Source organism: Otolemur garnettii, unplaced genomic scaffold, assembly GCF_000181295.1.
Source record: "Otolemur garnettii isolate 467f Iridium unplaced genomic scaffold, OtoGar3 scaffold00101, whole genome shotgun sequence".
Taxonomy (NCBI): domain Eukaryota; kingdom Metazoa; phylum Chordata; class Mammalia; order Primates; family Galagidae; genus Otolemur; species Otolemur garnettii.
Genome location: NW_003852496.1, coordinates 138,853 through 164,525, shown reverse-complemented (window position 1 = coordinate 164,525; position 25,673 = coordinate 138,853). Strand labels below are relative to the sequence as shown.

General features: G+C 43.5%; 1 protein-coding gene across 3 annotated transcripts in view; it reads left to right on the top strand.

Annotated features, from left to right (window-relative positions):
* Positions 1-25,673, top strand: part of ALDH1L1 (aldehyde dehydrogenase 1 family member L1) — a 66,634-nt gene that overhangs the window by 22,669 nt on the left and 18,292 nt on the right. For all 3 annotated transcript variants that reach the window (XM_012809240.2, XM_023516975.1, XM_003796179.3), the window contains 7 exons: positions 11,293-11,440; positions 12,639-12,758; positions 13,872-13,999; positions 17,497-17,647; positions 18,688-18,758; positions 20,983-21,088; positions 21,885-21,972. In XM_012809240.2, the coding sequence (XP_012664694.1) occupies positions 11,293-11,440; positions 12,639-12,758; positions 13,872-13,999; positions 17,497-17,647; positions 18,688-18,758; positions 20,983-21,088; positions 21,885-21,972 (812 nt within the window). The remainder of the gene's footprint in view (positions 1-11,292; positions 11,441-12,638; positions 12,759-13,871; positions 14,000-17,496; positions 17,648-18,687; positions 18,759-20,982; positions 21,089-21,884; positions 21,973-25,673) is intronic.

Here is a 25,673-nt window from a genome sequence, read left to right as displayed (position 1 = left end):
GTCAAGGCAGAGGAGCAGCTCTGGGATCATGAGATGAACTGGGGCTATACACTGTGCCAGCTACTTTTGGCTACATAACAAATCACCCCAAGGCACTGTGATTTAAACCCACACCATTTCTCTGGCTCATTCACAGTTCTATGGATGACAGTCTTCATTGGGCTCAGCTAATTTGGGTCAGGCTCAGTGGCTCTCAGTAGGGCTCATGTGAGTGTCTGTGGGAGTTGCCAGTCAGCTGGGGCTGGCTGGTCTAGGGTAGCCCCTTCACTAGCCATCCCAGGCGTGCTCCTGTGGTGGCAGCTGAAGTGCGGGTTGAGAGCAGGAGTTTGAGGTTGTTGTGAGCTGTGACAACATGGTGCTCTACCCAGGGTGACAGCTTGAGACTCTGTCTCAAAAAAAAAAAGAAAAAACAATTGGAATTTTAATAGAGATGGCATTGAAATTATAGATCTCTTTGGGTAGTGTTGTTATCTATTTTTTTTTTTTTTTTTTTTCAGTTTTTTGCCGGGGACTGGGTTTGAACCTGCCATCTCTGGCATATGGGGCCGGTGCCTTACTCCTTTGAGCCACAGGCGCCACCCAGTGTTGTTATCTTAACAATATTAACTCTCTCAGCCCATTCATGGATGCCTTTCCATTTATTTAGGTCTTCTATAATTTCTTTCAGCAATGTTTTGTAGTTTTCAGTGTACAGCTCCATTGCCTCCTTGGTTAAATTTCTTCCTGTTTTATTCTTTTTGATGCATTGTAAGTGAAATTGTTGTATTAATTTTCTTTTGGGGCTTTTCATTGTTAATGTGGAGAACTACAATGAATTTTTGCACATGGTTTTATATTCAGTAACTTTGTCAAATTCCTTTATTAGTTCTGGACATTTTCTGTGTGTATGTGGAACATTTAAAGATCATGTCGTCTGTGAAGGGATGATTTTACTTCTTCCTTCACAATTTGGATAGCCTTAATTTCTTTCTTCCCTAATTTCTCTGACTGGAGCTTCCAGTATAGTAGTCCCTTCTATCTGTGGGTTGCTTTCTGTGACTTCAGCTACCTATGGTTAACCATGGTCTGAAAATATTAAGTGGAAAATCCAAGAAATAAACAATTCATATCTCTTAAATTGCATAACATTCTGAGTAGTGTGATGAAATCTCTTGCTGTTCTTCACCGTCCCACCTGGAACACAAATAATCCCTTTGTCCAGTGTATCCATGCTGTGCACACTAGCCACCCATCAATCCCTTAGTAGTACTGGATGATCAGATCAAAAAAACACAATATATACAAATGGTACCAGATTTACAGTGGTTTGGCTTCATTTTTCAACTTTGCCCAGGTGCAAAATTGATACTTCAATACCATACAACCATTGTTTTTTACTTTCACTACAGTATCCAGTAAATTGCATGAGATATTCAACATGTCATACAACAGGCTTTGTGTTAGATGAGTTTGCCCAATTGTAGGCTAATGTAAGTGTTATGAGCAGGGTTAAGGTAGGCTCAGCTCAGTTCTCATGTTTAGTATGTTAGATGTATTAAATGCAAAATTAACAAACCTACAGAGAAAGGTTTTCAGTCTTTCACCACTGAGTATGTTAGGTGTGGGTTTCCCATACGTGATCTTTCTTATATTGAAGATATTCTCTTTTATTCTCAGTTTATTGAGTGATTTTTAGTTATGAAAAGATATTGAATTTTGTCAAATACTTTTTCTGCACTAATTGTCATGTGTTTTTTCTCTTTATTTTATTAACATGGTGTAGTTCATTTATTGCTTATTATAGGTAAACTATCCTTGTGTTCTGAGAATTAATCCCACTTGGTCATGGTTTATAATCTTTTTAGTATGCTGCTGAAATCAGTTTGCTAGTATTTTGTTGAGGATTTTTGCACCCATGTTCATAAGGGAAATTGGGCTATGGTTTTCTTTTGTTGTGCCATCTTTGTCTGACTTCTTGAGTATCAGGATAATACTGCCCTCCTAGACTGAATTGGGAAGTATTCTTTTCAATTTTTAGAAGAGTTGAGAAAAATTGATATTAATTCTCCCTTAAAGGTCACATAAAATTCACCAATGGAACCATCTGTTCTGTGTATTTCTTTTTTCATTGAAAATATTTTTTTTAATTAAATCAAATACACGTCGATCATGAACGGGCCAAGCATGGTGGTTCACATCTATAACCCCAGCTCTGTGGGAGGCCAAGGCAGGTGGATTGCCTTAGCTCACAGGTTTGAGATCAGCCTCAGCCAAAGAGAGATCCCATCTCTAAAAACAGCTGGTGGTTGTAGGCACCTGTGTCCCAGCTATTTGGGAGGCTGAGGCAAGAGAATCATTTTAAGCCCAAGAGTTTGAGGTTGTTCTGAGCTATGATACCACTGCATTCTACTGGGAGTGACAAAGTAAGACTCTGCCTCAAAAAAAGAAGATTTTGATTACTGATTCAATTTTCTTACTATATTATCTATTAAAATTATATATTTCTCTATGAGTCAATTTTGGTAGTTTTTATATTTCTATAAATTTGGTCATTTCATCTAGGTTATGGAATTTATACGCATATAATTCATCATATGTTATGACTTTTTATTTCTGTAAAATCAAGGGTAGTATCTCCCTTTAATCTCTGATTCTAGTAATTTGAGCCATTTCTTTTTTCTTCAATCAAGCTAAAGATTTGTTAATTTCATTGATATTTTCAAGGCATCTAATTTTGGTTTTGTTGATTTTCTGTATTGCTTTTCTACTCTATTTCATTTATCTTTGTTCTAATCTTAATTATTTTCTTCCTTCTGCTAGGTTTGGGTTTAAATTGATTTCTTTTTCTAGTTCTGTAAGGGATACAGTTAAGATACTGATTTGTGGTCTTTATACTTGTCTAATATAAATATTCATACCTATAAATTTCTCTCTTCATATTAGTTTCTGGGTAACTCATAAGTTTTGGTACGTTATGTTTTTGTTTTTCTCTGACTGAAGGTATTTTCTAGTTTCCCTTGTAATTTCTTCTTTGGCTTCTTAATTGTTTAAGAGTCTGCTATTTGATTTCCTCATACTGTGATTTTCCCCCAATTTTTCTTTTGTTATGGATTCCTAGTTTCATTCTATTGTAATCAGAAAAGATACATTATAAGATGTCAAACTTTTAAAATCCACTAAAATTTATCCTGTAGCCTAATGAATGGTTTATCTTGGAAAACATTCCACGTGCCATTGAGAAGAATGTGCATTCAGCTCGTCTGGAGTAGTGTTTTGGATAAGTGTGACTGGTTTATAGATTTATTCAAGTGTTTTATTCCTTTATTTATCTTCTGTCTGGTTGTTTTATCCATTAGTGAAAGTTGAGCATCTAAGTCTCCAACTACTATTGCAGAAATATTTGTTTCTCCCTTCAATTTCTGTCAATTTTTGTTTCATATATTTTGGGGCTATGTTAGGTGTCTATGTGCTTGTAATTGTTACATATTCTTGCTGCATCAAACCTTTTATCAATATAATGTCCTTTTTTGTCTCTTATAACCTAATTTGAATTAAAATCTAGTTTGTCTGACAATAATGCAGCCAACCCATCTTGCCTTTGGCTGCTGTTTGCTTAGAATATCTTTTTTATCCTTTTATTTCCAATCTCTTTGTGTTCTTATATCTAAAGTGCATCTCTTTTTTTTTTTTTTTTGAGACAGAGCCTCAAGCTGTCCCCCTGGGTAGAGTGCCGTGGCATTACAGCTCACAGCAACCTCCAACTCCTGGGCTCAAGCGAGTCTCCTGCCTCCGCCTCCCAAGTAGCTGGGACCACAGGCGCCCGCCACAACGCCTGGCTATTTTTTGGTTGCAGCCGTCATTGTTGTTTGGTGGGTCCGGGCTGGGGATTCGAACCCGACACCTTAGGTGTACGTGGCTGGCGCCTTAGCCGGTTGAGCTATAGGCGCCGAGCCTAAAGTGCATCTCTTAAAGCATATGGATGGATACTTGTTTTTATCTGGTCATTCAACTTGTGTGCCCCCAAAGGAGAGTTTAGTTCATTTCTATTTAACTTAATTACTGATAAAGAAGGATCTACTTCTACGAATTATCTATTTATTTCTTATATGTTTTTGTTTCTCAATTTTTATGCTGCCTTTTTTTAGAATTTCGTAATTTTTTTTTTGTAGTGCATCACTTTGATTTCTTTCTTTTTTTGTTAATTATTTTTTTCTTTTGTTACTTCTTGGTTGTTAACTTGAAATTAGCATCTGAAACTTATACAACCTAGTTAGAATATACCAACGTGGTTTCTATAGTATACAAATACTCTAAGCCTACATATCTCTCTGTCCCTTCCTCTTTATATTGTCACTGTCACAGTTTATAGCTTTACACATTATATATCCATTAATGTAGAATTTAAATTATTGTTTTATGAATTTTTTATTATATCCTGTGGGAACAGGAGAAACATTACAAACTATATCAAAAGTACAATAATACAGACTTTCACATTTGCCTATGTCTTTACTTTTACCCATGTTCCTTATTTTTGATTATGTCTTCAACTTCTAGGGTTCTTTCATTTCAGCATAAAAGACTCCTTTTAACATTTCTTAAAGGACAATTCTACCTGTAATGAACTCTCTCAGTTTTTGTTTATTTATAAATGTCTTAATTTCTCATTCATTCTTGAAAGGTAGTATTGATGGTTGCCATCAAGAATAGAATTCTTGGGCAGCACCTGTGGTTCACTGGGTAGGGTGTCGGCCCCATATTCCGAGGCTGGTGGGTTCAAACCCGGCCGAGGCCAAACTGCAACAAAAAAATAGCTGGGTGTTGTGGAGGGCACCTGTGGTCCCAGCTGCTCAGGAGACTGAGGCAAGAGAATTGCCTAAGTCCAGGAGTTGGAGGTTGCTGTGAGCTATGGTACCATAGCACTCTATGGAGGGTGACAAAGTGAGACTCTGTCTTTAAAAAAAAAAATAGAATTCTTGGTTGCTATCATTTCCTCCCCACCCAAACTTTAAATGTGTCATCCCATTGCCTTCTGGCCTCTATGTTTTTTAGTGAAAATCAGCTTTTAGTCATATCTAAGATCTTTTGCAAGTAATGAGCCACTTTTCTCTTGTCACTTCAGTGATTTTTTTTGCCTCTGGTTTTTTTTCTTTTTTTCTTTTTTTTTGTCTCTGGTTTTAACAAGTTGGGTATACTGTATTTTGATGTGGAACTCGTTGAGGGTATCTTGTTTGGAGTTCATTTAGCTTCTTAGATGTGTATATTTATTTGTTCCTCAGATTTTGGAACTTTTTGGCCTGATTTCTTCAAATATTTTTTCTGTCTTTTTCTTCTCTGCAACTCCTCTAATGAATATATGTTGGTCTATTTCCTGGTATCTTACAGGTCCTTGGGCTCTGCTCAATTTTTTTCATTCTTTTTTCTTTCTGTTCCTCAGATTTGATGATTTCAAATGTGCAGATATTCTCTTTGAATACTCACATCTACTGTTGAACTTCTCTACTTATTGCACTTGATAGCTCAAGAATTTCCATTTGCTTCCTCCTCCTCCTTCTTCTTCCTTTTCATTGAGTGTACAAAAAATTAGATTATATTGATTGCATTTGTTAGATAAAGTCCCTCTTATAATTATGTCCTGCCCCCATCCCCTAGCCTCCTCCCCTCTCCCCACTTGATCATTTCCCCTACTCCTCCCTTGTATTACATCATCTACTGCCTTCATATTTGAATTGAGTACATTGGATTCTTGCTTCTCCATTCTTATGATGCTTTACTAAGAAAAATGTGTTCCATCTCCATTCAGGTTAATAAAAAAGATGTAAAGTCTCCATCTTTTTTAGTGGCTAAATAATATTCCATGTATACATATACCACAACTTGTTAATCCATTCTGGGTTGGTGGACATCTAAGCTGTTTCCACATTTTGGCAATTGTAAATTGAGCTTTGATAAATAGTCTAGTGCAAATGTCCTTATGATAAAAGGACTTTTTTTCTTCTGGGTAGATGGCTAGATTGCAGGATCACATTGGAGGTCTAGTTTGAGTTCTTGGAGGATTCTCCATACTTCCTTCCAAAAAGGTTGTATTAGTTTGCAGCCCTGCCAGCAGTGTAAAAGTGTTCCCATCTCTCCATATCCACAATAACAGCTGTAGTTTTGAGACTTTGTGATGTGGGCCATTCTCATTGTGGTTAAGTGAAATCTCAGTATAGTTTTGATTGCACTGAGACATAAGTTATGTCTTGTAGATGGCTTTGATCAGATTCTGAAATGTGCCACCTATTCCCATACTCTTCAGTGTTCTAATTAGAAAAGGATGCTGAATTTTATCAAATGCTTTTTATGCATCTATTGAGAGGATCACATGGTCTTTGTTTTTGCTTCTGTTGATATGGTCAATTACATTTATGGATTTGCTTATGTTAAACCAGGCTTGCATCCCTGAGATGAAACCTTCTTGATCATTATGAATGACTTTTTTAATGTGTAATTGTAATATTGGCTAGGATTTTATTGAGAATTTTTGCATCTATGTTGATTAGTGAAATTGGTCTGAAGTTCTCCTTTTTATTTGGGTCTTTTCCTGGTTTGGTGTAGTATAGACTACCTTTGGTATTAAAGTAATGTTTGCTATGTGGAATATGTTGGGGAAGATTTCTTCCTTCTCAGTGTTTTGGAATAATTTCTGCAGTATGGGTATAAGCTCTTCTTTGAAGGTTTGATAGAATTCTGGTGTGAAACCATCTGGACGAGGGATTTTTGTTTTTTTTTTTTTGGCTGGGATATTTTTTATTGTTTCTTTGATCTCAGTTCTTAAAATCAGTCTGTTCAAGAGATCTATTTCTTCTTGATTAAGTCTAGGGAAGGGGTGTGATTCCAGGTATTGATCCTTTTCTTTCACATTGTCCAATTTCAGGGCACAAAGTTTCTTGTAGTGCTCAGCAGCAATCTCTTATATCTCTGGGGCATCTGTTGTTACTTTGCCTTTATTTTTTCTTATTGAGGTTATTAGAAATTTTACTTTTCTATTTCTAGTTAATCTAGCCAAAGGTTTATTGATTTCATTAATTTTTTTTTGAAAACCCAACTTTTTGTTTTGTTAATTTCCTGAATGATTCTTTTGTTTTCAATTTCATTAATCTCTGATTTAATTTTGGTTATTTCTATTTTTCTGCTGGGTTTGGAATTCGATTTTTCTTCTTTTTCCAAATCTGTAAGATGCTTCATGAGTTTGTTGCTGCACTCTCTTTCTGTTTTTCGAATGTAGGCATCTAATGTGATAAATTTCCCTCTTAAGACTGTTTTTGTTATATCCCACAGGTTTTGGTAACTTATGTCTTTATTATTTTTATGTTTGAGGAATTTAATGATTTCTTCTTTTATCTCTTCCTGTACCCAGTTGTCATTCAGCATAAGGCTGTTTGATTTGCAAGTCTTTGTGTGGTGATGAACATTTTTGTTGGAGTTGAGTTCCACCTTTATTACATTGTGGTCTGAGAAGATAGAAGGTATAATTTTTATTGTTTTAATTTTGCTCAGCTTTGATTTGTACCCTAGGATATGGTTGATTTTGGAGTATGTACCATGGGCTGATGAGAAAAATGTATATTTCTTAGCTTTGGGATGGCATGTTCCGTATATGTCTATTAATCTCATTTGTTCTAGGGTCACATTTAAGTTCTTTATATATTTGTTTAGTTTCTGTTTAGAGGATCTGTCCAGTTCTGTCAGAGGAGTGATAAAGTCCTCAACTATTATGGTGTTATAGAATATCATATTGCTCAGACCCATCAAGATCTGTCTCATAAATCTGGGAACATTTAAATTGGGTGCATAAATATTTAAAATTGAAATCTTTTTTTGTTATATTGTTCCTTTGACCAGTAAAAAGTGTCCATCTTTGTCTCTTAACTTTAGTTGCTTTAAATTTGCTTGTCTGAAAATAGGATTGCAACCCCTCCTTTCTTCTGATTTCCATTTGCCTGAAATATTGTTTTCCATCGGTCAACCCTGAGTCTTGATTTGTCTTTCAGAGTTAGATGTGTTTCCTGGAGATGGCATATGGATGGCTTCTGCTGTTTTATCCAATCAGCCAGCCTTTGCCTCTTCAGTGGTGAATTCAGTCCATTGACATTTATCCAGAGAATTGATAAGTGGGGTGGAGTTCTATTTATCATATTTTGTGAAAGTTCATTGTGTAGTTTTATCCTTTGTGCCACTGTGGAAGCTATGTTTTGACCTTTAGCTTCTGGGTGTTTACTTTCTGGTGTTACATTGTGATGGACAGTGTTGAGAATAGGTCTAAGTATTTCCTATAGAGCTGGTCTGGTTGTGGTAAATTTCCTCAGTGCTTGTATATACACAAGAATTGATTTCTCCATCAATTTTAAAACTTAGTTCAGCAGAATACAGAATTCTGGGCTGAAAATTGTTTTGTTCAATAACGTTGAAGGTGGATGACCATGCTCTTCTGGCTTGGAAGGTTTCAGATGAAAAGTCTTCTGTCATCTTAATGGTAGGTCAGTTGGTACTTACTTCTGGCTGCTTGCAGAATTTTTTATTTCTTCTTGACTTTGGACAGGTTTATTACAATGTGTCTTGGAGAGGGTCTATTTGAGTTGAGATGACCGGAGTTTTGATATCCATCTGAAAGGAGTGTGTTGGGGTCTTTAGTAAAACTTGGGAAGTTTTCATTTATGACAGTCTCCAGTAGGGCTTCCATTCCTTTGGGACAATCTTCTTCCCTTTCAGGAATCCCTATTATTTGCATGTTAGAATGCTTCATGGAGTCTCGTAGTCCTCTAAGCTCCTATTTTGCTTTCTCTCTCTTCTTTTCTGACTCTGTAACTACCTGGGTTAACTCAAAAACTTTATCCTCTACCTCTGAGGTTCTTTTTTCTCCATAGTCTAACCTATTTTTGATACTTTCTGCTGCACTTGTATATTCCCTGATTGTCTCCTTCATTTCCTTCAGCTGCACCATATCCTTTCTATATTGTACATATTTCTCATCCAACTTTTGGTTCTGTCTTTCTGTTTTCTTGTCCATTCCTTTTATTATCTTTATTATCCATATTGTAAATTCTCTTTCTGTCAAGTCCATTAATTATTTAGGGGTGGAATCTTCTGCAATAGCTGCCTCATGGTCTTTTGGGGTCTCTTTGGGTCTCTTGTTTGGTTTTTCATGTTGCCTGAATTTTTCTGTTGGTTCCTCCTCATGTGCTCTTTCTTCTGGTTCACCTCTTTGTACTCCTTTTTCCTTCTCACTGCCTCCTTTGTTTTAAACAGAAGTCCTTACTCTTGATGACAGTATATTGCAATATGTCACCAGGACTCCAGGTAGCACTGTGGATTTTTTAGGAGACAGAGAACACGGTAGCAACCTCTATGGTCCTTATTCCAAACTTATTGCCTCTGGTGATAACCTGATTGTTTCTTCAGCATTCAGACCCTGCCAAGTTGGGATCTTAAAGCTCACAAGAATCCTTCAGAGGCAGATTTCACAGTGCCCCCTGACTCCAGTTCCCATGGGGTGTGGGAGTCCCTCAGCATGTCCCATGAGTGGAGTTCTTATCTGGGCAAGTGGAATTAAGATGGCCGTGCTTTATGCCCCTGCTAAGACCTCCTCATGACCTTCCCACAATGGCAACCCCCTGGTTGTCAATACCTTCTCAGTATTGCTGCTTCATCAGCCACCAAACCAATGGCAAATCCACTCCAACCAGCATTCAAATCTAGTTGCTGTATACTGTTCAAGTCCACTTACTTTTCCAAGCATTCCACTCAAAGTGCAGCTTCTCCCAACAACTGAAAACTTTAGAAAGGCTTCCTCCCAAACTGGACTTCTGTATGAGGCCAGCTGGTTGCAATCACTTGCATAATTCATCAAATTTCCACCACTCTGGATAATATGATGTATCCAGCTTACCACCTCCTCACTGTGCTCCCTGAGCTATGACTCTGGGTAAGGTCCCTGTGCTAGGTATAGTTGAGTTCTCTCTCTTTCCCCAGTCATTCTAGGAGAGCTCAGCTGAACAATCCTTCTGGTCTGCCATCTTGCTCTGCTCCCTCCTCCATTTGGTTTCTTATTATAGCTTCTATCTTTTTATTGATAATCTCATTTTGTTTATACATAATTTTCTTGATTTCCTTTAGATCTTTATTGATGTTTTTCTTTTGCTCACTGATTATATTTAAGACAGTTGATGTACATCTTTGACTAATAATTTCAATATCTGTTCTTCCTCAGAGATACCTTCTTTCAAATTCTTTTTAGCCTGCAATATGGCCTCTTATTTATTTCATATATTTTGTAATTTTTGTTAATAACTGGACATTTTGAGTGTTATGTTGTAGTAATTGTGTAATCTCCCCCACTCCTCAGGAATTGCTGTACCTTACTTACTTTTCCAAGGCTTATATTCCTTCTTGTGTATGGCCACTGAAGTTTCTGTTCCATTGTTCTTGCAGTCAGCCACTGTTCTGACAAAAGATTTTCTTAAATGTCTCAATCCCAAAATGAAGGGAAAGTATTTCTTCTTTAAACCTCCTGGAATGTATTTCAGCCTGCGAGGGTTGAAACAGTTGCTACCAGCCTTTGTGATGACCTTTCAGCAATCAAAAGCAACATCACAGCTTACAATACAATCCTGATACTAGGAAGACAAGATCCTTATAGTTCACCCTGGCTTCTGTAAGCTGCTTCTGGAAGATGGCCCATTGCCCCCCAGCTTCCTACTGCAGGGAGAGGGATAGTAGCCAACACCCCAAAGAGTGAAATTCCCTGAAATTTATTGACAGTTACCAGCATCTTCATAAATATTTCTCCTTGATGCTTCAGACCATTTGACTAAACTGCATAATTCCAAAATATCTGATTCAGATAGTTTTTGTAAGTTGAATAGTTGTTTAGGTAGGGGATGGATTTCTGAAGCTTTCTACTCTGCCATCTCCTGTCTCAACATAGGATTTTATTTCTCTTGGTTAAATCCCTGAGAACTAAATGGGAAGAATATGTTTAAATATATATATATCTTTTAAGATGCTGCCAAAGTATTTTCCAAAGTAGTTGTACCATAAACATCCCCACCAACAGTGTGAGAATTCTGGGTGCTCAGTTGATCTGCACCTTTCACAACACTTGATATGATTACATCTTTTCATTTTAGACATTCTAGGCTCATGACCATTCCTTGGGTGTTGGATGGAGGCCCCTTCTAGTTAAAGGGGTTTAGCATTGCTACCTTTGCCACTGGAGCAATGCAGGTCTGCTACACCTCCCATTTTCCTCATATTTCTTTCTCATTCCTACAGGCTGGTAGAGGAAGTGAAGGAGCTGTGTGATGGCCTGGAGTTAGAAAATGAGGATGTTTACATGGCAACTACCTTTGGGGACTTCATTCAGCTGTTAGTGAGAAAGCTACGAGGGGATAATGAAGAGAGCGAATGTGCCATCAACTACGTGAGTCCTGCAACCCCTAGGCAGCTGCCTTTGTAGAGCCATGATGACACGTGGAGTAATCCTGGATGTTAAGAAAGCCAGGAGCTGGCTCGGCACCTGTGGTTCAAGCGGCTAAGGCACTAGCCACATACACCTGAGCTGGCAGGTTCAAATCCAGCCTGGGCCTGCCAAACAACAATGACGGCTGCAACCAAAAAATAGCCAGACGTTGTGGTGGGCACCTGCAGTCCCAGCTACTTAGGAGGTGAAGGCAGGAGAACCACTTGAGCCCAGGAATTGGAGGTTGCTATGAGCTATGATGCCACGGAACTCTACCCAGGGCGACAGCTTGAGGCTCTGTCTCAAAAAAAAAAAAAAAAAAAAAAGAGAGAAAGAAAGAAAGAAAGAAAGAAAGAAAGGAAAGGAAAGAAAGAAAGCCAGCCAGGAGCTCTGAGCTTACCCTTCATTTTTCAAGCTCTTCTTACACCTAGGATACCATAGTCCCTGGACAGCTAAGGACATAGTTATCTGCTGCTATATCGGCCAAATGCTGAGTCCCAAGATGTGAGACCAGGATAGTAAGAAGAGACTTTTAGTTACCAATAAGGGAGACAAATGAGCCCACACATTCAACTTATATATCTGGAAATGTAATCAGTAATTGAAAATCTATTTTTAAAGAAAATTGAGAAATTTCCCCTGAGTATCTTGGTAGGCTACCAGTTCCATAGGAACAAGCTTTGGTATAGTTTGGTAGTTTGGAACAAACTGATGAAGAAAGTACAGGGAGCCAAAGTGGACCCCAGGTTGGCCTTCAATTGCGGACTGATGAGCAGATCTCAGAACATAGATGGTGGCTCAGAGGCACTGTGTTTAGTGAGGAACTACCAGTCCACAGTACTGTCTGGTGGCTCATAAGAATCCTCCCAGATGGGAGGCTGAAAAACTAGCCTGAGGCCGCATGGTGAGGAGTGGCAGTGCTGGGATTCCACCCAGGCCTCAAAGTCTGTGCCTGTCATCTCTTCTGACCACTCAACTGCCACTGCTGCCCATGTGATGACTCCCAAAGGAGGCCAGAGGGCTCAAGCCCCTGCCCCTTTGTTGTGCATGTATGTATTTACCTGCCCATCTGTGAGTTTCCCATGTGCCCATGTGGGTCTGTGCTGGTCATTGTGTCCCCTGGGAAGAGTCACACTACAGCTGAGGCCTTGCTTTCCAGGTAGAAATGGCTGTGAACAAACGGACTCTTCAAATACCCCACCAGCTCTTCATTGGAGGGGCGTTTGTGGATGCTGAGGGTGGCAAGACTTTTGAGACCATCAACCCAACTGATGGAAGTGTGAGTGCAGGCCTAGAACCCCTCCTTTGCCCTACTCCCCCTGCCTCCACAGACCTTGTCCCTTCTTGTCCTTCCTGGCCTCTGGGGGCCCCAGCCCAGGGGCCTCTGCTTAGATGCATGCCTTTGAGATGACAGGAAAGGGACTTGATCAGTTTCCCATCCATCTTACAGGGACAGTGTAGGGTGAGGTTGGGAACAGCCTCTGAAGTGTTCCAAGCTTGCCTTAGAGACAGGGAGCAGGGTCATCCTCCGGGAAGAGATCCCACTGTTGCCTCCCCTCCACATTGCAGCATAGCCCCAGCGAGGACCCAATTCCTGATACCTTGCATGCCACACACTCTTTCGGGAGCTAAATCCTGTTTGCCACACTTTCGTGACTATGACTACATGAAGACATGAATCAGCACCATGTATTATAGCTGAAACACAGGTTTTCTGGAGCAAGACCTACTCTTATGGGTGCACATGAATATTTTCCTATCTCGTCCCAGCCCATAATATCACTGCAGGGCCCCTGCAGAAAATGGAGCAGTTTAAGGGGAGTTTTAAGAAAGAGTGATCTAAAAAGGATGGGCAGGACTTAGGGGCACAGAAAGGACGTGTAGGATCCTTGGGCTGGGGTACTGGGATGCAGCATGGGCAAGGCTGCCGAAGGGCAGAGGTGGTCATGGCTGTCCTGGTGGCCAGCAAGGAGGTGCTGACCTCCCTCCACCTCCAGACCAAGTGAGGAGCTTGCTGTGGCACATATGGGCATATGCAGGGCAGGGATGCAGGTGGCACCTGAGTGCAGACCGAGGGGCATAGGCCAGGAGGTTCTAGTGCCTCATCTATTTCACTTAGGAAGAATCTCTCTGGCCGGATGCATTAAATTAATTGGCCCCACTCTTGGTGGGAGCACTAAGCTTAGAGCCACAGGCCAAATCTCCTGCCCTGGTTAGGCTTAGTGGGAATGTGAAGAGATGGCCCTAGGTGTGGAGACACAGCTAGACCTTTCCTAGCACTACTGCCTTCCTGCTTATCATTTCCAGGGCTTCTCTTTGGGCTTGTCTATAGGCTGGGATGAGACAGGGACTCAACCTGGGAAGACCTGCCATGGCTCTGCTTCCCTCATAGGTCATCTGTCAGGTGTCCCTGGCCCAGGTCAGTGACGTTGACAAGGCAGTGGCCGCAGCCAAGGATGCTTTTGAGAACGGACTGTGGGGGAAGATCAGTGCGCGGGACCGGGGCAAGCTTCTGTACAGGTGAGAGCCCAGCACCCACTGGCCAGTCGCCCCCACCTTCAGCTTGGGCAGGTGGTATGTTCCTGCAAATATGCCTTTTCCTAGTTCCTGCAAAGATTCCTTTTCCTAGTTCCTGCCAGGAGAAGCTAAGTCCTGCGAAAGCCCAGAGTGACTGAGGCCAACAGACTAACTAGGCCAGGGCTGCTAGCCTAAGGCTCAGAAAAGGCTTTTCAGAGGAAGGGCATGAAAACAGCAGGTGTTTCAGCAGCAGCTATACAGAGGTGCCCTAATGAAGGGGAGGACGGCAAGTACGGGTGTGCTTTGCTGGAAAGTGCCTGAGATGCAGGCTGAAACAGGCACCAGCCCCCTGTGTTGGCCTGGTCAGAGGTGGCCTTGGGACTCCTGTATGCAGGGAACAGCAAGGGCAGGGATACAGCTGGCCTGGCTCAGCCTGGGTTGGCAGTTTGAATCTCCTGGTCTCCTGGCTCCTGGTCTCACATTTCCTTCTTTCTCTCCCTTCCTCTCCCACCTCCCTCCCTCCCTCCCTCCATTTTCTTTCTTTCATTTTATCCCAATTCAGAAGTCTTAAGGAAGGACTTGTGATTATGACTCTAGTTTGTGACCACAGGGCAAGAGGGAGGCACAGAAAGGAGGTGATGTACTCCTAGAGCTGCAGGGTTCAAGGGAAAGGAGCAGACACTCCAAAGAAGTGGGCAACGTTTCCAGAAGGGGGGTGCTGGTCAGGTGAGCCACGTGGTGTCAGGGAAGCCTGCTCAAGCCAGTCTCAGGGAACCAGCTTTTGTTCTCAGGGTCCTTGAGGGGTTCTAGAAGTTGGGTCACCAGTTAGAGTATGACCCAGTGTAGTTTGTCATCTGGCAGGAAGACGTCCTGCCTCAGCTTTGCAGTCAGAATGGCTTTGTGTCTGTTCCTACAGTAGGAAACACCACGGCTATAGTTGCAGAAAACCAGAAAACCTGTGCGATCTGCTGAGCAGTATAGAGACCTGGGGCTGGGGCAGGCCAGGGCTATAGGGCCTGGTATGCTCAGCCTGCCCTGGCTCCAGACCTCGGGGGAGCTGATTGGTTCTAAGAAGGCATTATCTAGTGTTAGACGGTCCCTAGCACTCCTGGAGATTAGGCAGATTTGTGGGACTTGCATGTTCACACTGGGGCTAGGCCTCTGGACCTGTGTGTGTGGCAGAGGACCCCAACCTTGAGCTTTGCTCAGGGAAGGGGTTCTTTCCCAAGATGTTCTGCTGCCATCTGGTGACACATTGTCATAACAACTACCAAGCCATAACAACAGGGTAGTGCCTTCCTTGCCCAGCTCCAAGTGGGGACTGACTGTGTGGACGGACATCTCAGGGGTGTGCAAGAGCTCCCTAGTGACCAGGTCCTTTCCCTTTGCAAATGCCCAGTACCCACTGAGAGGCCTGCTCACCACTGCCTCTGCCCAGCTCAATGTGACAGGTTGGGTCATGATGCCTTGGAAGCAGATGGGCCAGGCTCCCACTGAGAAATGAGTACAGAACGCCCTGGCTAGTCAGGGCAATAGGGCCCCTGTGGTATCCCTGAGCACAGCATGCACTGCAGGAACAAGACTGTATACTGTTCTAAGAGGAGAGAGAGTTGGAAAAAGCCCCTGGGCAGCCCCTGAGCTGCTGGTGGGTATGAAAGAGCCTCTGGGGAGTCTGGGAGCAGCCAGACAGCTTCTGGGTGAGGCCCCCGGGGTATATGAAGCAGGCAGGTTCAAACCGGCTGAAAATTTGCTCACTTGAGCTATTTTAGAAATAATTAGATGTGTGAAAAATAATTTGAGTTTAGTGTCAGCAGACCTTGGGGCTAATGTGTCCCATTTATATAACAGAGAGTTGAGTTTGTCCATCCTGGTAGCTGATAGAGCCCCAGTCCTTTAACTGCCACCAAACGGTGTTTGCACTGTTGGGTACAGAACTTTTCTCAGAGTGTTTTAGCATTTTCTCTTCTTACCCAGATAGTGGCCTTCAGGAGGTCAGCATGTCTGAGCCCTGGTGTGGCCTGTGCTGGCTCAGAACACTATTCTATTCAGCAGACTGGGCTGAGACCTTTCTATGAGCTAGGGAGACACCAGCAGCAGGGAGCTTAGATTCCAGTGGGTGGGACAGGCAAATAGTGACCAAAGAGCCATCTAAAACAATGCCTGTTACAGACTTTGAGGCAAAGGCTTGAAGAAAGGCAGAGGATGCTACTGAGGGTGTGGAGGGGACCTGGGATTACCCTCGGGGTAGGTGGGGATTGGGGTTGGCTTCTGAAGGGTGTGACACTTGAGTCCATATCTGAAAGAGATACAGAAAATCAGGAGGATAAATGGGGGTGTTAGAAGGGTGTCCAGATGTGCCCTAATAGGGCAAAAGGCCTGACTTACCTGAGCACCTAGAAGAGGCCACTGTGAGGCTGAAATGGGAGCAGGTCTTCAGGGCTAGTGGGCCATACACAGCATTGTGGTTGTATCCTGAATGTGGCAGCAACTTCCAGGGGTCCTAGAGGGTATAGGCAGGTAAGGACAGGCATAAGCCTGGGCTGTATCAGAGCCTCTTGGTCCTGTACAGAAAGGAACAGGGTGAGAATGGCCTGGCAAGTATGTACCACACTTGCCCTGGACCTGAGCTGCCCACAGGCTACTCCAGGCCTGTGGTTTCCTGCCCTATCCACCCTGCCCCCTTAGGGCATGAGACCCTCACTTCAGTGAACGTCAGAAGTGTGAGAGGGTAGCTGGGCTTAGACTCAAGGAAGGCTGGATAAACCACTTCTTGGGCATGCACCCTATAGCAGGCCTGGGACCATTCCTGGGGACATGACCCCTGGAATGAGCTGTCAACTTGCTTGGTGCTTGAAAAACAGACATGTTGGCTCGGCGCCTATAGCTCAACTGGCTAAGGCACCAGCCACGTACACCTAAGGTGGCGGGTTCGAATCCAGCCTGGACCCGCCAAACAACAATGACGGCTGCAACCAAAAAATAGCCGGGTGTTGTGGCAGGCGCCTGTGGTCCCAGCTACTTGGGAGGCGGAGGCAGAAGACTCGCTTGAGCCCAGGAGTTGGAGATTGCTGTGAGCTGTAATGCTACGGCACTTTACCCAGGGGGACAGCTTGAGGCTCTGTCTCAAAAAAAAAAAAAAAAAAAGAAAAGAAAAACAGACATGTTTTCTCCTGGTTGAAGCCGTACTATCTGCAGCAGGTAGGTGAGCACCTCTGTGGGATATAATAAAGTAATCCATCTGTAGAGATCTGAGGTAGGAAGAAAGGGAAAGAGAGAAGAGAGGTGAGAGGAACAAAGGGCATCTTTCTCATGCTTATCTAGTCAAGTGCATGTTGCTGTCCCATAGTTCAGATGGGGAAACTGTGCTCAGCACACCTGAGCATGGGAGGTAGGCTTCCGTGTGGAGGGCAGGACCCCGACTCCTTGGAGCAGGCCTGGAGAGAGCAGACATGGTCGATCCAGGCCTGGGCCCATGTGCCCCCACTCTTGTCCCTCTGCAGATTGGCAGATCTCATGGAGCAGCACCAGGAGGAACTGGCCACCATTGAGGCCCTGGACGCAGGTGCTGTCTACACACTGGCCCTGAAGACCCATGTGGGCATGTCCATCCAGACCTTTCGCTACTTTGCTGGCTGGTGTGACAAGATCCAGGTAAACCTGGGCTCCTGCCTCCTGTGTGAACACACTTGGGAGCTAGCTTCGGGGGATGGGGCTGGGAGCCTCTAGGGTGGCCCTTCAGTGTGCATGATGCATTAACCAACTACCAAAACCAAGTGCTTAAAACAACACGTTTATACCTTGAGACTCTGCAGGTGGGAATTCTGGGTGGCCTCATCTGGGTCCCATGCCAAGGCTTCACAAGGCTGAAGTTAGGGTATCAGTTGGGCTGGGCCTTATCTGGAGGCTCTAGGGCAACACCCACTTCCAGGCCCATTCAAGTGTCGGCAGAGTTCAGCTTCCTGCACTTGCCCCACTCAGGACCCAGGTCTTCCCTGGCTGCAGGCCTCTCTCTGGCACCTGCACTCTATCTCCCAGTGACAGGGTATCTTTCTAGGGCTTGGAATCCCTTTGACACTCTTTTCTGCCATTAACTAGAGAAAACAATCTGGGGGGGCTCCTGAGATTATTCTAGGCCCATGTGCACCACATCCCCATTCTAAGGTCAGTAAGACACACAACATCTTCCCAGGAGGGAGAGCTCATCATATTCTCAGGCCCTAGGTGATCAGAGAACCATTTCAGGAGGGTCCCTAGGGAAAGCCACCACTGTGGGGCTCACAGTGTCACTGCCAGATCTGGGTTCTGTGACCTCTCCTCTGCCCTGGAGCCTCTTAGTGATGAGGGAGGTGGGCTGCCCTCAGCCTGTCTCTCCACTCCTAGCTCTGATGCTGCCTCACTCCCAGCCCTAACCAAACCCTTTCTCTGCCCAAATATCAAAGTCAGCCTTGTCCACACTGGGACCAGCTTCCTGCATCAAGGTTCTGCCTGCCAGGCTCAAAGTAGAGCATCTCTTTGACCCTTCCAGCTGCCTATCTACCCATTTCTGGACTCCCCAGGCATCCCTATTATTCCTCCCTGGGTTCCCAGTGGATAAGTCAGGATATTTACCTGTGCCCCTGGCAGGGCTGGTGCCTGGATTGGAGGGGGCATGGACCCTGAGCCCCTCCAGTGACTCCCTGTGTTTCCTTCAGGGCTCCACCATCCCCATCAACCAGGCTAGGCCCAACCGCAACCTGACCTTGACCAGGAAGGAACCTGTCGGGTGAGTCCATGACCAGGGCAAAGCATGTCCAGGCAAGACACCATGTGACCCACACCACAGCCCATGGGGTGTCACAATGTCCCTTTTCTTTTGACTCTGCTGTGCAAGCGTGGTTTTATTTCATCCCCACAAAATAGTCCATCTGCCATGGCTAAAGGGCATGGCCTAAAATCCTTTGTCCAAAAAGAATATGATGATCAGTGTTAGTAAGAATGAGGACCTCCTACAAAGCATCAAGGAACAGGAAGAAAGATTAAAAGTTGATAAATAGGCAACAGAGAAGTTTAGCAGAAGAAAGGCAGAGAGTCCAGATAGCCCCTGAGAAGCCTGGGAGGGAGAATTGAAGGCAGCTGAGGTGCCTCGTGTCACCACCAGATAGTGCCACATAGAGGTGGAGAGAAGGACCCAGAACATCGCCCACAGGGGTCCACCTCTGCCAAAGGAACCTTGGCAGTGACAGGTCATTCAGGAACTCATGTCCTTATTACACGAGGTCCTGGTGAGTCACTCATATGCGCACCCCAGAAGGCTCACCCAAGAACATGCAGGGCCACTGTGCTTGGACAGAGGCCACAACATGAGAACAGCACTGCTGAATGCTCCCCCACTCCAGGAGCCCTGCTGGGAAAACACATGCAGCTGTCCCAGGAAAAAGGCAGAGCCAGTGGTACAACCTGGAGGCAGCTCCCAGAGAGCCTGGCAAGTGAGGAGGGCACACTGAGGGGCTGTCCTAGGGTCCACCTTCACTGTGCATGCATGCAGTACCCAGAGACAGGTTTGGCTCCCCACAGGAAGTGAGGGGAGTCACTGGGGTCAGAGGGCCACCCGTGGTCAGCAGCAAAACATCATTCCCACCTGTTCTGGGCCCCTTACAGGGTGGGGGAACAGCATGGTCATCCAGCATGGATCTCACATCCCCATGGATGGTGCTCAAAGACCCCTCAGCTTCATTGGGAACGCTGGAATATTTTGCAAGGACTGTGTGCTCAAATGTCACTCGTGTCATTAGAAACTAGTACAGATGAACAAACAGGTCCTCAAGGACAGGCTGAAGGAGGATCCCAATGGGAGAGTGTGGGGGATAGGGCTGTGGATGGAGGAAGCATGGACTCCAGAGTTAGGGGTTGCGCCTGGATGTGGCTTCCCTCAGGGGACATCAGGCAAAGTCTGCAAGAGTTTGGGGTTGTCACAGTGAGGATGGGGTATTCCCTTCCACGACAAAGAGCCACCCAACCCAAACTTCAGCAGTGTGGAGACCAAGACACCCTTCTGCAGGCACAGTGGCCAGAGACCCTCCCATGTTTGAGCAGCTTTGAGAGGGGCAGAGAGGGCAGGCCATGGTCCACCTGGGCCACCAGTCAAACCAATACCTGAGTCTGCAAGGCCACTCACCCTCCCAGCTACCCTATCCAGGGGGGCTCTGTCCCTATCAGACTAAGAGGAAACTGACACTCTGTCATCCAGGCACATCTGTTCACCCTGGGAGACTGGCCTTGAACTTGGATGGGCCAAAGGACAGCATGCAGGGCTCAGGCCCCTGAGCTGTGGGGCTAAGAGGAGGATTCCCTTTCTGGTGCTGAGAAAGAACAGAGGCCAGCTCTTTGTCACATTCATATCTCAGTTCATATGAGACCCTGTCAGTGCTCCACACAGAATCCTCCAGTAGCTTCCTAGCACATCTAATGTGAAATCAAACTCCTGACTTGACCACCCATTGGGGTATTGGTGCCCTACCCTTCCCTAGCCCATGACTCCCTGACTTCTCCATGCCCTCCTGGCCCACCCTGTGACCCCTGATCTCTCCTCACTCTACTGGCCCACCCTGTGACCCCTGATCTCTCCACACCCTCCTGGCCCACCCTGTGACCCCTGATCTCTCCATGCCCTCCTGCCTTGTGTTTTCCTCTGCCTGTCTATGTCACTTTCTTGGTTTCCTGTGCCCCTTGGCCGCACACAGCTCCCATCAGAAACTGTCCAGTGTCCTGTGCCATTGTGCCCTGCTGGGAAGAGGTTACTACCAGATGAATTTGTGCTGCAGCATGTGCAACTGAAAAGGCAGGCATGAGCTGCCTTCCAGTGGGACCTTCCGTGCCTTCTCAGGAGCCTGTCTCTGGGAGTGCATGGCAGATCCCGGGAGGGGAGACAGGAGTTAGCAGGTGCAATCTGGGTGCCCAGTGGGTAAGAGGGATGAAGGCTGGCTTCCTCAGCTTCTTTTGTATGGCAGGGTCTGTGGTATCATCATCCCCTGGAACTATCCTCTGATGATGCTGTCCTGGAAGACAGCCGCCTGCTTGGCTGCAGGTAACACGGTGGTCATCAAGCCTGCCCAGGTGAGAGTGGGCTGCTGAGAGCATCAGGAATCTGCTCTTAAGGGGGAGGCAGAGGGCTCCTTTGGTCACACCAGCATTGGCAGAACGGCCTTCTGTACACCTACTCACAGTGGTCAGGGGTGTGCGTGGCAGTCAGAGCTGTCTGGAGCAGACTCTGTGTTCTATCGGCCATTGGCTGACCATGCTGACCAGCATCTACAGAAATTCACAGTAGTCAGAAGAGGAGTGATTGTTGGGAGGGTCAAAGGGCCAGGGAACAGCCCCCCTTTTGTTTTGATTTCTAGAAGTGGAACAGTGATCAGAGTCACATAGAGACCTAGGTCCTGCTGGACACTTGGATGCACCCAGCAGGCAGTGGAGCCACAGCAGCAGGCCCCTCACTAGAAGGGCACTGGCCATTCCCAGAAGCAGGCTGGTTTCTCTGAGGGGTGGGGAAAGGCTGCCCTGGGACCACCCCAGAAGCCAGCCTCTGAGTTGCGGCCTCCTGGGGATGAGCCCTACTGGACTCTGCTCCTTCGGACTGGCTGGAAATAAACAAGGGAGAAGCAGATGCTGTGTGGGAGGAGAAGCCAGGAGACCAGAAATCAGAGACCCTGGTGCGCAGCTGGAGCTGTCCGTAAGCTGGCAGTGCCATCTATGGTTGATCAAGTGGCTTCCCTGGGGTCTTCCCAGCGCCACAATGCATAGCTGCCCTTCACTGCCTGCTGTTAGGCTGAGGAAGAGAAGGCAAGGAAGGAAAGCAGAGCCTCACTGTCAGCCTTCTCCTTTACCCAGTTTTTTTCCTGCCCCCTGTAAGGTGACCCCACTCACAGCCTTGAAGTTTGCAGAACTGACCTTGAAGGCCGGCATTCCTAAGGGTGTCGTCAACATCCTCCCAGGGTCTGGTAAGAGCCTTCCAATGCTTCCCCAAAATGTTTTTCATTTTATGTATGTATGTATGTATGTAGGCATGCATGCGCTCTGAACATTATGTAACTTGGAAATTGTTTTCCTTTGGAAGTTTGAGAGAATTTATCCATGGAACAATCTGGGCTTAGAGCATTTTGAGAGGTGACACATTAATTGCTTTTTTGTGTGTTTAGTAGTCTAGCATATTTGAAAACTCTTCTCCTTTCTTGTGAAGATGTTAAATATATTGGCAAAAGTTGTATTTAATAATCTCATGAATTTTATTTCCTTTCTGGATTCTCTTTTTAATTGTTATAAAACTTTCTTTATAATTTTCCTCTCTCTCTCTCTCTCTCTTTAAATTGATTAAATTTGTGAAAAGTTATTGCTTGTTTGTGCCTGTCCCCCACCCTCAAAACCCCAAATAGCTTTTAGATTTCCTTACCTATTCATTACTGTTCTCTTTTATTTTTCCTGCTTTATCTTTCAGTGTTTTCCTGAGTGTTTGTTTTATTGTTTTTAGTAACTTTTTGCATTGAAAATTAGCTAATTTTTAAAAATAATTTAAGTATTGAAAGAGATGTATGGGCTTGGCACCTGTGCTCAGTGGTTAGGGCACCAGCTGGTGAGTTCGAACCTGGCCAGGGCCTGCTAAACAACAACAACAACAACAACAACAAAATAACTAGGCATTGTGGTGGGTGCCTGTAGTCCCAGCTACTGGGAGGCTGAGGCAAGAGAATTGCCTTAACCCCAAAAGTTTGAGATTGCTGTGAGCTGTGATGCCATGGCACTCAACCAAGGGTGACATAGTGAGACTCTGTCTCAAAAAAAAAAAAAAAAGACACTTTTGTATTTTTGTTTGACACTTTCATGGTTATAAATGCCTCTCTTTATCTCTTATAATAAATAGTTTATATATATATATATATATATGTTTTGTAGAGACAGAATCTCACTTTGTCACCCTCAGTAGAGTACCATGGTGTCACACAGCTCACAGCAACCTCCAACTCCTGGGCTTAGGTGATTCTCTTGCCTCAGCCTCTGGAGTAGCTAGGACTACAGGTGCCTGTCACAATGCCCAGCCATTTTTTTGTTGCAATTAGTTTGGCTGGGGCTGGGTTTGAACCCACCACCCCCCGTATATGGGGCCAGTGCCCTAACCACTGAGCCACAGGCACTACCCAATGGTTTTTATCTTAAAGTGTATTTTAATATTGATATTAGTATTGCCGCCTTAGTTTTCACATCATTGCTATTTGCATGGTATGTCTTTTTCATCCTTTTACTTTCAACGTATCTGTACTTCTTGGATCTAATGTGACCCTGTCACACAGTATATACAGGTGGCTTTTGACTCTAATGTGATCCTGTCACACAGTGTATACAGTTGGCTCTTGTCTTTTAATCAAGTCTATCTCTTCCTTTTGACTGGGTAGTTGAATTCATTTACATTTAATGTTATTATTTATATAGGTGGATTTATCATTTTACTTTTTATTTTCTGTGAGTCTCCTACATTTTTTCTTGTTTTTTCTTTACTTTTTTTCATTAAGCGAATATTTCCTAGCATAATAATTTAATTAGTTTAGTGATTTTTTTTTTACCATACATTATATTGTTTTTTACCATAAGTTATATTCTTAGTGGTTACTCTAGGATTAAAATATACTTTTTTTTAGAGACAGAGTCTCACTTTCTTGCCCTCAGTAGAGTGCTGTGGCATCACAGCTCACAGCAATCTCCAGCTCCTAGGCTTAGGCGATTCCCTTGCCTCAGTGGATTACCATATACTTTTGATTTATCAAAATCTACTTCAGATTTATACTAACTTCAGTGAAATTTTTAAAATGTCACTTCTATAAAGCTCTAGTATCTCTTCTTACTTTTTGCACTATTATTACTTATTTTTTTATACGCATATAACGCCTATATGTTACAAACTTAGTACATCACTACAAATATAATTTTATATAATTTTATGTCTATGAATGAAATTGTAAAAAGAAAGTAGAAGGAGTACATATTTATAGTGTGTTATATTAATTTTATTCTCCATTTCCGGCTATCTTCATCTGGTTCTATGGATTTGAGCTACTGGCCAATGTCATTTTCTTGCCCCATTTCAGTTTTGCTCCCACTTACCTCCTTTCAGCTATTATTGTATGATATGTTACATTTCTATTTGCTGTAGACCCAACAATCTGATTATATTGATATTATTTCATACAATCACTTTTTAAGTTAGTTAAGAAAAAGAAAAGAAGCAAAAGACAAACGTATACTGTCTTTTATAATTACCTAATTATCTTCACTAATGCTCTTTGTTTTCTCTTGAGGGATTCTAATTACTGTCTATTGTCACTTGCTTTCAGCTGGAAGAACTGTCTTTAGTATTTCTTATAAGGTGGATTTGCTAGCAACAAATTTTCTCCATTTGTGTTTATCTGTCCATGTCCTTATTTGCTTCAACTTTTTGGAACATGGTTTTGCTAGATATAAGAATCTTGGTTAATAGTTTTGTGTTTTCAATACTTTTTTTTTTTTAGACAGTCTCACTCTGTTGCCCTCAGTAGAGTACTGTGGCATCACAGCTCACAGCAACCTTCATCTCTTTTTTGGGCTTAAGCGATTCTCTTATCTCAGCCTCCTGAGTAGCTAGGACTGCAGGTGCCTGCCACAACGCCTGGCTATTTTTTGTTGCAGTTGCCACTGCTATTTTAGCTGGCCAAGGCCAGCTTTGAACCTGCCACCCTTGGTATATCGGGCTGGCACCCTACCTGCTGAGCCACAGGCACCGCCCTGTGTTTTCAACACTTTAATACTCTCATGCACTACATACTATTTTAGTTAACAATGGAATTACATATACAGTAGTGGTCCCCTATGATTATAATGGAGCTGAAAAATTTCTACCACCTAGTAATATTGTAGCCATAATGTTTAGTGAAAGGCATTACTCATGTGTCCACAGTGATGCTGGTCTGAACAAATCTGCTACACTGCCAGTAGTATTAAAGTCTGGCACAGTTATGTACAGTTCGTAATACTCGGCAATGATAATAAATGACTGTTACTAGTTTATATATATATATTTTTAATCATTATTTTAGAGGGTACTATTTAGGTATTAAAAAATACTTAACTATAAAATAGCCTGAGGTAGGTCCTTCAGGAAGTATTCCAGAAGAAGGTATTATCATCATAGGAGATGGCAGCTCCCTGTGTGTTATTGCCCCTGAAGACCTTCTAGTGGGACAAGATGTAGAGGCAGGAGATGGTGATACTGATGATCCTGACCCTGTGTAGGCCTAGGCTAATACATATGTGTCTTAGTTTTTAACAAAAATGTTTAAAAATTTTTTCAAGTACAGCTATCATTTAATAATAATAAAAAATTTTTTTTTCAAGTAGAAAGAGGCATATAGAATAAGGATATAAAGAAAGAAAATATTTTTGTATAGCTGTAGTGTGTATTTTAAGCAAAATATTACAAAAGAGTCAAAAGGTAAAAAAAACTAAAAAATTTTAAAAAGTTATAGTAAGCTAAGGTTAATTTATTATCCATGAAGAAAAACGTTTATTTTTAAATAAATATGGCATAGCCTAAGTGTCCAGTGTATAAAGCCTATCACAGTGAACAGTAACGTCCTAGGGCTTCACACCCACTGACTCACCCAAAGCAACTTCCAGC